Raw genomic sequence first — 12,223 nt, forward strand, 5'->3', positions numbered from 1 at the left:
GGACCACTGAGCGTGATTTCTTTCCTCATTGAGAGCAGCCATTTGGCTGCAAGAGCCTGTTCTGTAACTGGAACGATTTCCTGTGATGTTCCATGGGGTTCAGATGTGGAAATAAAAAGTGAGAATCACTTGGAAAGTGAGAATCCACATGGAGTGGGCTATGAACTGGGTAACTGACCGAGAAGCTGTCTGTGGAGGGTACCAGCGGGTCCTGGGTACAGGCAGCGGCAGCCCTGGGCCAGAAGCATCCCTGCTGTGCTGGTGAAGGGCCCCGGGCTCCCTCGCACACGGGTGGGGCTGGTCCGTCTGGGAGTCCCGCCAGGGCCAGGCTTTGGCCACGTAAGGCCCAGCCAAGGTGTGGCCTGTTTCTCTCGGTGACTCGGGCTGCCTCCCGAAGGGCAGAGCTCCGCCGTCCCGCTCCAAGGACGAATCCCTGGGGTGGCTTCCAGGGAGAGCGCAGGCGCCCGAGCCGCCGGCGCCCCGCTCCGCTGGCGGGGGAAGGCGGCGGGCAGCCGGGATGGGAGCTGGCCGCCGGCTCCCACAGCCACCCGAGCTCCTCCTCGCCCCTGCAGCGGCGGGGTTCTGCGGCAGCTCTCGGGGCTCGCTCGCGGTGTGCCATGCCCCGGGCAGGCCAGGAGCGAGTCCCACGCCCCGAGGCACCGGCAGAACCGCGCAGGGGACGCGGCGGGCAGCCCACGGGACCGCGCCCCGCCCCGCGGTGCAGTGTTCCCTCCTGGCGGCCAGGGGGCGCCGCAGCGGGAGGGCTCGGCGGAAGGGAGCGGGGGCGGTGACCGCCGCTCCTTCGGGCTGGGGCCGCGCATGCGCGCCGCCGGAGGGCGGGAAGCGGCGGCGGAGCGTGATGCGGCGGCAGGAGCGGCGGCACGGCCGGACGCTGCCGGGCGCCGTTGGGGCGCTGTGTCGGGCCCTGCCGCCTCACGCCCGGCCCGCCCCCGACACGCTCCGCCGCGCCAGGTTCGACCGGCCGCAGGCGGTGAGCGCGGACCGCCCCGGGACGCCCTTCGCAGGCCGGAGTCCCCGCTGTTGCCTCCCCATCGCCTCTCCCTGAGGCAGCAGGGGCGCGGGCGGCTGCTCGGGCCGGGCCCGGGGTGGGGGGAGGTCTCTGTGGGTGGGCAGCTTCCCCGTGCAGGTGGGACGGGGTAGGGCCCTGCGTGGGGCTGAGAAAAGAAGGCTGAGGGGGGACCTGGTTAATGTTTGTAAACGTCTGGAGTGAGGCACACATGGGGAGACGTCGAGCCTCTTCTCAGTGTCTGTGGGGACAGGACAAGGGGCGATGGGCTCAAGTTGGTGCACGGGAAGTTCTGTGCCAGTATGTGGAAGAACTTCACAGTGAGGGTGAGGGAGCCCTGGGACAGGCTGCCCAGGGGGTGTGGAGTCTCCTCTGGAGATATTCAGGACTTGTCTGGATGCCTCCCTGTGTGACCTGTTGTAGGGACCCTGCTCTGGCAGGGGGGTTGGACTCAGCTCTGGAGCTCCCTTCCAACCCCTGCAGTTCTGTGAATCTCTGTGGCTCCTGGCAAGCTCACTGCCCTTGGAATGGCTTTATCTTCTGGTGGTTTTAACCTAGAGCTTGATGTTCCACCGTGGCCTGCGGTACCTTTTCTTAGTGTCACCTGAGGGTTTTTCTCCCTGTGCACCAGCTCGGGCCTGCCTGTTCCAGGGCTCTGCATGATGGTGCTTGCGAGGCCTCCGGCTCGCACACAGGCTGCTTGGCTCACACACAGGCTGCCCGGCTTGCCCAGCTATTTGAAGCATTTTATGAGTGTTGGCTGAGATTCCAGCTGTAAGAATCACTGCTTAGGTCTCTCAGCACACTTGTCCTTGTGTAGCCAAGAAACGATTTCCAGTCCCAGCTCATTGTGTGCTGCCTCTTGTTCGTGAGGTTTTGATACTATCGCAGTCGTATTTCTTTCAGCATCTTCAAGTGCTAGTTGGGCTACACATACAGCACAACCTATTCCAATATACCGGTCTGATATAGCCACATAGGGCACAACATGTGTCTTGGAAGCTGTGCTCTTGTATGCACGTGCCTCAGACTGCAGAGAGAAGCACCTTGTCTTTCTGTACAGCCAGTATGAGTAGCCCTTCTCTCTCTGAGTACACCTTACTGTGGGCAGCATTCACGTGACAGCTAACACGTGAACCTGCCTGATTCAGCAGCATTGGCAGGAAGCAGGTCTGCTATGTAACAGCTGATGCTCAGATATGGGCAGGGTTAATTGGCTAATTAAGGCTAAGTATGTGGCAGATCTTTTGCCTGCTTATCTTTCCCCAACCCTGTCTTTTGCAGAGCCTGGATTTTTGGAGGCTGCTCTACACTCTTCTGAAACAAATCCATGGAAGCAAGTGGGCCGAGTCTGATGCCATAGGTAACCTACTCAGTATGGCTATGTGATTTGTCCCAGACAACTGGGACTGGTTTTGTAGCATCTTTTCTTTGGCTCCTTGCTCTCCATCAGAAATGCTCCATTTTGAATACCTTAAGTTTGTGCCCCTGACTGTTACTGTTTCACCATAGGTGTGCAGGTGGGTTTACTCCTCTTTGGCTTGCTTTGCCCAGGAAACTGGGATTTTCTTGTGTCTGCTAGGCACTCCTGCTTCCCCGGACATTTCATTGCAGGTAAATCTCTGCAGTGATCTTATGTGTTCTCTGCAGCTGCAGAGATACTTGTATAAGTAGTTTCATTTTTCCTTTGATCCCTTCTTTCCCCATTGCAGGTGTGATTCCATGGTTCATTTTCTATTAGGTCCTATGTCAGGGCTGTGAATCAGAGTATATGAACTATAAAGGCAGTGTTCTGGAGGGAAGTTCTAGACAAAAAGTAAAGTGTGTGTGATTAATTTAGAGGGACCACGAGTGTCTCTGTGGATGGGGCCACTACTCCAGGGAGAAGCTGTATGGAAGCTGGCTTCTCATAATGGCAGAGCACCCTTCTTAAGTTAAAATTATTCCCTGTGCTACTCCCACGCTTCTGTCTTGAAAGATGCCTGTCTAGAGTCCTTTTATTGTTGAGGAAATTTTGACAATGGGATTATCTGTGATAGATAAAGCTCTCCTCAGACAAAGATAACAAAATCTGCTATTGCCCTTGAGAGCAAAAAAGCCCTAAACATTGTTTAAGCCCTTAAAGAGCTGGGAATCTGTTGGCTGTGTAAGTTAAAAAAGGCTAAGCATTGTGGATGGTATCTTTCAAGGAGGATGGAGCAAAACCAGCATAGTTTTGCTGGCAGCTCAGCAGGAAATCAGCATGGTTCTGTATTATTCACAGGACTGCTATTTTGTATTTGGCTGGTTTTGCTTTTCCACTCATCCACAATCTGCTGTGTATGGTAAGTCAATTTATTGACTGTCTCCTGCAGCTCTGTGGAGGTGATCCTGCACAAGTGCAACCTCACTGAATCCTGGCTGCTCCCAAACTACTTGCTTGCAGCATTTGGAGTCAGGATTTCCATGTGGATGTGGCAGGTTGCTGGCTCTAGAGGGAAAATGCAGCCTCTGCTGGTAGATTGAGAGGTAGGAACGGGTGGCTCTGCTCAGAACCGCTCAGCAGATATTTAAGACAATTCAGTCACAACTTGGTGATTAAAGCTGAAACACAGCTTGGAGAGCCTGCTGTTTCTCCAGTGATGCTCATTACCTTTGCTTGGCCAGACGAATGAGCTGCCTGCTGCGACACGATCGATACCTCACTGCCTTCCTTCTCTGTCCCTGCTCCGGATCGCTTACAGTCATCATGCATTTATTTCAAGCAAATTAAGTGAAGCCTTGGGCACAAGAGCTAAATAACTTCCTCAGGTTTGGGTGGGATCCTGTAGCACAGTGAAGAATTGGATTGGATTCCTCTAATCCAAGCCTAGTGCTTCAGTCCATGGATCAGGCTTTTCCTTCTTTGCTGTTTTTCTACAACCTCTTAATTACCTTAGCTAAAACAAGGAGAGCAGCGGTTGCCAGGTCCCTGAGGAAGGCTGTGAAGACTCCTTCATTATGAGAAGCACTCTGTGTGTAGGAACAGCTTTCTAGAGAAGAGAAGCTGTACCCAAATGGTCTTGTAAGCTTTTTTTTTTTAGGGTAAAAGTTTTTCCAGAGGAACCAGTGAGCTTTAGCCTGTAGTCTGTGTGTGTTGTTGGGGTCACAGTGGTTCTGCTTGATACTCTGTAGAGCAAGACCTGTGTTTCAGGGCCTGCGTGCCAGATGTTGGGTCACTTGCAGTTGTGAGATCTCAGAAGAAGGCAGTGTGCTTGCAGCGCAAGCTCTTACAGATCTTGTCCATGGAAAAGGACAGACTTTCCTGAAAACTTTTTCTTAACCTGGGAAATCCTTTTTTAAGTGACTTTTGAAGTTACACCCCATGGTGTATTTTTGTTTTCCGTTAGTATTAGTCAGTGCTTTGTCTGGCCTTGTCATAGGAGTGTATTTTAGACAAGATTAAAATCTCCTTTGAATAGTCATCCCATTGTGGTTGTGGTGTATTACTGTTTAGAAAAACATTCTGCATCGTGTTTTTTTAATGGTTTGATGTATTTTATTTGCTCAGCTAGCAGAAAATAAAATATTTGTAAAATCCCATATAAAAAACCCCACCCAAACCCCACGCAGCAATGTTTTAAAATGTAGGAACTGTTGTGTTCCTGCAGAAAGACACCAGAAGCCCAATGGAATATTGCCAGCCAGTGGTTAGGAAATTCTGCAAAGGGCTTTTTTCGTTTCTCATTTTGGAAGATTTTAATTATTTTTCAATTTTTTTTTTTCTTTTTCACACAATAAGAAGCATTTACTACAAACTCTGGTGGGAAGCCATTACTACAGCACAGCCCCTTAAATGTGTCAGAACAATGGCTCTCTCAGCAGAGTAGGAGGCAGAGTAAGCTATGTAAGAGTACCCTAGGCATAACCTTACTGGTGAGGTCATGATTAGTGGTCTCACGCTGCTCACTCTTGGCAGACTGGATGTTGTATTGAGGGACATGGTTTAGTGGGAGCTAGTAGTAATAGGTGAATGGTTGGACTAGATGATCTTTTAGGTCTTTTCCAACCTTGATAATTCTGTGATTCTGGGTGATTCTGAGAGCTGAGGGGCTCTGTTAACATCTGAGCAGCCACACCAGGTAGCTGTGCAATATGCATTAGATAGTTGGAGGAAATGTTTTTCTTTTCTGGAGTTACAATTTATTTTTTACAGTATGGGAAACAGGTCTGGAGCTGCACTGTGTTTTTCTTTGTTTGATAAATGAAACAGAAAACATTCTTCTGCAGTAGTAGTTTCCCATAATACCACTGCCTATGCAGGTGTTTCTTGCCTGAGTGCATGAAGTAATGTAACTGTGTCTGTTCTTGAACTTGCTTTAGTTCCTTTCCATCTTAGCCTGCCAGGCTAATGCATAACCCTTACTTGAATATCATGTTGTACTGCACTGGAAGCATTCTGCAGGATTCAGAAGAGCACAGCTTGAGTATGGTTTTAAGAGAGCTGTAGCCCGAGGTTCATCCACAGCTTGGTCTTCTTGCTGAGCATGACTTGTGTGTGCAAAAGGGGGATTAGTTGGAGGGAACATGCAGGTCTTTCTCTGTAAATTGCCTGATCCTAATGAAACACTGTAAGAAGATGTTGTCAGGAGTGGTATTATCTACTGAGGGATGGGTTTTCTTTCTCTGGGCTGCACATCTTGGTCTTAAGTACTTACATAGCCTGTACTGCCATTTATGTTACCACTGTTTCCTTATAAGCAGAGCCCTGTAGATGTGAGAAAAACTAAGTGACTTCTCTTAACGTCATGAAAAGGCTTCTTGAGCCCCGGTTCTGGATCCGTGTTTCTGACTGCCCACCCACAGCTCCCACCTGACACCCACACCAATTGTACTCTCTCTTGTGAGGGCAGCGTGTTCCAGTGGGAGAGATGAAATAAGGGGAGGTTTAGGATCAGAGCAACACAGACATCCAGGTGGTTGAATTGCTTAGGTGGATCTGGTCCTGAATGACACATCAGAGCAGGCAAATGATGGTTAAGGAAAAAACTACCTGGCTTTTCTCTATTCCTTCTCTTCGGCATGTGATTTCTCACAGAGCTTCCTGAACTGCAGATGGCAGCATGTGATGCTTGTTTGCTTTGAAAAAGGAGGAAGGTAGGTACTGATCTTCCTTCCTATTGGAGTATTTCTGCCTTCACCCGTTAGGGCAGTTTCTTTCTTAAGAAATGCACCAAGGAAAGGAAAGGGCAACGTGAAAGCTGAGGTCATGAGAGAATGTTCAGGAGTGATCAAAATAAAATCTGAGTGCTCCCTCTGTGCAGGAATGAGAGGAGTGCATCTCTACAGCAGGATTTTTTAGCAAACTGTAGGCATTTCTGCCACCCTAGCATTGTGAAGGAAATCTGGCTGGTTTTATGTTCACAGGTTCTGCAAGGACAGCGATTTAGGTGTTTGGGTTTCCTTTTTGTCTGCTGTGCAGAAACAAGCTAGGTTTAAAACCTGTTGTCCAGCTGTCATGTGTTTCTGCAGAAGCTCTGCTATGCAAAACACTAGTCCTGCAAAAAGTTAGGAGCTCTGCATCACGGTGTCATTTGCTTTACCATGCTCCTGATCATGTTTTTTGATCCTCAGTCATGTTTAACATCAGGAGTTTGGTTGTAGCTTTCACATGGCCAATCACGCATTCCCACTCCTCCTGCTGAGTCTGCGAAGCGATGTGCGTAAGAGTTTCAGCCATGTAGTTGGACTGAGGAGCACTCTGAAAGTTGGCATCTCCTTAGGGACCAGCACTCTCGTTTCCCTTAATCCTAAAGTTGGTCAAACATTGCCAACAATATACCTTCTGGTGTGCCAAGGCACAAAGGGCCCAGTGGCCCTTAATGACCGCCAGCCCCAGCAGCACAGTGTAAGCAGTGCACTGCCCCTGTAAGGTTACTGCATAGGGCAGCTTACAGCTCCTCCCTGTGTCCTAGCTTTGTATTACTTTTGGTGGATAAGAACCCTTCAGCATTTTGCAGATCGAGTTAAATCAGCCACTCTTCACTGTGAGAGTCTCTTGTAATTAACAAATGCCTTTTGAGAGCAACAGGATTTTTTTCCCTGTCTCTTTGTTTTGAAGTTTGTCATTATGTGGTTTTTGAGCTTCAGCAGTTAATGCGAGACAAGGAAAGATTATGATGTGTCATTGCTAAGGGATGTTTTTACCACAAGTGGCAGGGAGCAGGCAAATGAGTATGTAATGCAATGAATTGCTGTGTTAATTAAAAACAGCAGTGACAATGCCTGATTGTGTGAGGTTTGTACTCTGTTATTTTTGTTTGTTTGAGTGCAAATGTTGTTTTATGAAGCCTTATGGTAATACTGAAGTGCTAAAATGGAAAAGGAGAGCAGCTTGCTTCCTTCCTTTGTAAGAACGCCTGAACTACATCAAACTGCAGACGCCCCTCTAGCTCCATCCCGCTGTGGCAGGTGCCAAAACTGGATGCCCAGGGCTAAGGACAGAGCAAATACGGAAGGATGCTTTCAGTTAGGTATTCTTTCATCCTCCAGTGATTTACATCTTGGACTTTCCAAAGCAGAGGGGATGTATTTGTATTTCATAAGCTTAGGTGATCTCCTGTTCCATAAATCCAGTTCCTCCTTAAGCATGTGTAACTCTTGGTGTCCACAGTGTTCCATGCCCAGAAATTTCAGAGCTTTGCTGTAAGAGTGAAGAACATCTCTTTAGCTTCTTTTGAGTCACTAACTTGTGTGGCTCACAGTTCTTGTATTGAATGTTGTGCAAACAAATTACTCCTTATTCACCCATTCCACTACACTAATGGTTTTAAAGTTTCTTCTTCCAAGTCTTTTGTAACCTTTTTGTGACTGAAGAGATAAAATAACACTGTGAATTTGAGATGTGGGGTCGCAGTGGATATAGGCAACAATATAATGTTCCCTGTGTCCTGTTAAGTTTCCTTTCTAGGCTTTTGCACTGTTTGTTTTTGGATTCATATGAGAACCAAATGTGATATTGTCGTGCAAAATCTTAGATGATAAGACTGTGTTCCTGAGTCCAAAATTCAGCCCCAAGCCCACTGCTATGTCAGTGAAGTTAAGATTGTTTTTTCCCCTTGTGTGCATCACTTTTCATTTTTTCTAAAAAGAATTCTGTCTGTCATTTTAAAGCTTGGGCTCACTGAGTTCTGCCACCCTTCACGATCTGCCTGCATTCCTTACTCCTGACTAATACCACATCAGCACCAAATTTTCTGTTGCTATCTCATTGTCTGTGTGTCATTTTGAGTTGGTTGAACAGCAGCTGTTTAGCAGAGAGCCCTCATGTGAAACCACCATTTGTTCCTACCCTCTGGTTCTTGCCTGCGAGGCGCTTGCCACTGATTCAGGGGCCTTCCCTCTCCCTCCACTGCAGCAGCTTCATTTCCTTGTGCCAGCTGAATCCCAATGTGAAGTCTAAATATCTTGTATGGGTTGAATTTTCCTTAATCGCTTGCTTCTGTTTGACTTTGGAGAACTCCAGTAGCTTTCTGAGCAGGACTTCCTTCTGCAGCAGCTGTTGGTCCTTCTCCAGCATGTACTGTTTATGGTTGTGCCCCCTAATTACGTTCTTTATTATAGCTTTGACTTAGTACAGAGCTGAGACTTCCTGGTGAGAACCTTTCATAATAAGAATTTTCTCTGTGTTTCCTCAGTATTTTACGGTTCTGTAGTGCCCGTCTTGTAGCTGTCAGGTACCATTTGCTGGTGTGAAGGAATACAGATCAGAGCATTCCTGAAGATGAAACAGCCCATGCAGTCTGGTATGCAGCGTGGTGTACCACATTATCTCTGCCTGCCCACTGGTGCTCAGAGATTTGCAGCAGGCTGTGAACCTCCTATCTCTAAATTCCAGTTCCATTCAGGAGTGAAGTGACCCGGAGTGTTTACTAATTCATAGCATGCTTGGTGGCTCATAAAAAATGAACAGCTGAATTGGAGTCCTGCTATAGTGGGGATGGCTGTTTACCTGGTTTTGCCTTTGTTAATCTCCAAGAGGCCATTACTGGCCTTCATCTCAACTTTTAATTTCTTCTTTTCCCTTAGAAGTAGTTCCTGTAGAACGGAATGGGACAGCAACTGAAGGCTTTGCCTCCTGTGTTTTATCAGTATTGACAAAGACTGTAGTCTCCACTACCTTCTGCTAATCTTAGCTCGATTAAAACTCTTGCTTTTGGAGGAGGCAGGGTGAGTGAATGCATTGAGTTGCACAGTGTGTTATTCTTAACTGTTTTCTTCTTTTCAGATGACCAAATTAGGTTTGTAAAGTCCGCGTTGTGGTACCATGGCTATGGCAGGCCAGAGCTCTATCAGCTCCCCTCCGATGGCTCAGCGGGCAGCCGGGAGCTGCTGCTGGCGTTTTCCTGGCTGCTGCATAGACTCGGCCTCTTGGAGCAGCTTTTGGCTCGAAACAGAGTGAAGACTGGGGATGAAACCTCTGTGTGCACGGTGAGCACGTTTGTGTCCTTCCACCTTACCTGTCTGTAAGTAGCATTCTGTGGCAACAGACGTGTTACTGCTTGGATATAACGTGTGGTGTCTCAGTACCTTTACAAATACATGCCTTATTCTGAATTTAAATAAAAATTAAGCAGGCCAACATCTGGAACCTGTTTTCTTTCCCTTCTCTGAACTTCCTGTGTGCAGATGATCTGGGTTCCTTCCCTTTCTCAAACTCCCAGCCCTGCCTGAATTCCCTGATTTTTATTTCCACTGTTGGTGAGACCAGTGTGGAGGAGTGCAGGTAGGTGAATGGCTTTGACCTCTGTGCTCCTGAGTTCTGTGCTTCCATACAGTAGCACGAGGGGTTCTACAGTGTAGGAAAAGAGGTTAGCTGTGAATGTTGGCATTGGGTAGAGCAAGTAATCCGAAGGCAAATAGTACTTTTTCGAAACACCAAGATCTCATATGGCAGCTACTGCTCATGGTGTAACTAATGACCTTGAGTCTTCTTGAGAGAACAGTTGGGTATATTGTGTTTCCATCAATGAACAGGTGTTAGCACATAGAAAGCCTGCTCTGAAGTAAGGTGAGGATAGTGGTGTGTCTGCTTTCCAGCACTATATACATGTGATCCAAAAAAAAGGCACGCCCCCCCCCCTCCCCCAGTCTAATATTTGGTAATACTGCTTTTAACATCCATTCCTTGCATTTAAGACCATATGCGTAAGTTACTGTGTACACAGTTGCTCTGTAGCACAGAGTAAGAAACTCAGGAGAGATGATGTTTTTTCCATGTGTGTATCTTGTTTGCATCAAAAACCCTGTCTCTGCTCTTAAGAGATAACATAGGCTGAATTTAAATTGATCAGTGCAGAGCATTACTGTGGCTGAGGCCTTTCTGGATGGTTGTGAATTTCTTCTAAGTCATCTTCCTCTGGTCAGACATTAATTGCTGGTCAGTCTGGTTCAAAATGACAGCCTTGCAACATTATCTCATGCTTTGGCAAGGACATTGTAGCTCAGAAACACCGTATCTGCTCATACCTTGTAATATCTGGTGGTGGTCTTCATGATCCCGTATACCTGCTCCCCTAGACTGTAGGCTGCCTGGTTTTCTAGAATCTTCTCAAGGGACAGTAAATCAGAAAAACAAGAGTTTGAAAAGCTATGATAGCACAGAATCACAGACTGGTCTGGGTTGGAAGGGACCCCAAGAATCATAGAGTTCCAACCCGCCTGCCTCAGTCAGGGCCACCAACCTCCAGGCCTGGATCTACACAAGGTTGCCCAGGGCCCCATCCAACCTGGCCTTGAACACCTCCAGGGATGGGGCATCCACCACCTCTCTAGGCAGCCTGTTCCAGCACCTCACCACTCTCTCGATACAGTGCATTCAGAAGGAAAGCACTTGTACAAATGGAAAAGAATTCAAAGGGAAGAGTCACCTTTGTGACAACATTATTAACAGTGCTGAAGAACCAGGCCGCTCCTGTTAGGCTGCGATTGTTTGCTGCAGGGAAGAGGGAGCACAGGAGGCCGTGCTTGGGGCACTGCGTGTTGAGCGGTGGTGCTCTCTGGCGATGTAAAGGGCGCCTTGAGGCTTTAGGAAAAACACACTTCTGGAGAATTTACTTTAAACTTCTCTTACCTTTTCCTTGGGTTTGTTTTGGGTTGGGTTTGTTTTGGGGTTGGTTTTTTTTTTCCTTCTTGTGTGGTAGCAGATTATTTCTGCGTCCTTAATTTCTGTTACAAAGGAGTGACAAATGAAGTGTAACAGCAACGTGAATTCAGGAAATAGGGCAGTGCCTGTGTTGTTCTCTCTGAAGGTCCCAAGTTTTGCATTTCCCCAAAAAGAGATGAAAGAACTATGACAACACAATAACACAATGTTATCTCTTACAGCCACACAGAGGCACACCAAGAAATGTATTGCTGCGCCTTTTGCTGCAACTCTAAACTGCTCTCCTTGCGTTTCTCAAAATACATGGAATATGTTTCCTGTTTTTATCCAATGACTGTCTGAAACAGTGTTCAGAAAGGCTTACAGATCTAGAAGATGGTTTTCAATAGGCCAGACAAAAATTTTATAGGCTGGGAGTTGGAGTTAGTGTGTGTATGCAAAGCTCGTTGTATTAATGGCAGCTTTTCTTGTGTGGTGTTCACCTAGCAAGTAAAAATAGATGTTCATGGGAAGAAATAACAGGACATAGTTAGTGTAACTAGTGTGTTTTGTTATTCTACATGACAAGAAAGTTCAAAGAGAATTTGAGGGAGAGGTCTTTGCTTTCATTTGGTCAACTAAGCATTACTCACCAAATGAGTTCAAGCAGTAAGAGCCAACCAAATAAAGATCTAGGAGTGCACAGTTAAGGACAGAAGGAGATAATGGTGGGTGAAAAGGTGAAGGTAGCTGGGTCACCTCGCTTTGTTTTAGTAGCTGTTGCATAAAAGTGTGATAGCTTTGGTATTGTTATATGTTGTTACTTGATACTGTTATTTTATAGGATACCTTCATGTGGCAAAGTCTACTCATCAGTCAGTGTTCAACGCTGTAGCCCCTAAAGTCATAGGAAGAAAAGAACGCATGGAGGGTGTCGGTTTGATGCCTGACATCCTGGGAGTACAACTTGAGCAATTGAAATGCTGGAGTTTTAACTCTGGGCCTATTAAATACCAGGCATTTGTGATACACATCTTCCAACACTTCAGCTAAGTATCACACATTGTAAAGGTGTTGCTAAACATGCCAGAGAT

At 47.3% G+C, this 12,223-nt stretch overlaps 1 protein-coding gene across 1 annotated transcript in view; it reads left to right on the forward strand.

The window, feature by feature from the left end:
• Positions 1–859: 859 nt before the first annotated feature.
• TEDC1 (tubulin epsilon and delta complex 1) overlaps positions 860–12,223 on the forward strand; it is a gene marked incomplete at its 5' end in the record, with an annotated part of 72,617 nt that continues 61,253 nt past the window's right edge. Inside the window, 3 exons of the mRNA XM_084266300.1 lie at positions 860–991; positions 2,312–2,390; positions 9,273–9,475. Of these exons, the coding sequence (XP_084122426.1) occupies positions 860–991; positions 2,312–2,390; positions 9,273–9,475 (414 nt within the window). The remainder of the gene's footprint in view (positions 992–2,311; positions 2,391–9,272; positions 9,476–12,223) is intronic.

The sequence above is a fragment of the Gallinula chloropus genome (genome assembly GCF_964237585.1).
Source record: "Gallinula chloropus genome assembly, chromosome: 6".
Taxonomy (NCBI): Eukaryota; Metazoa; Chordata; class Aves; order Gruiformes; family Rallidae; genus Gallinula; species Gallinula chloropus.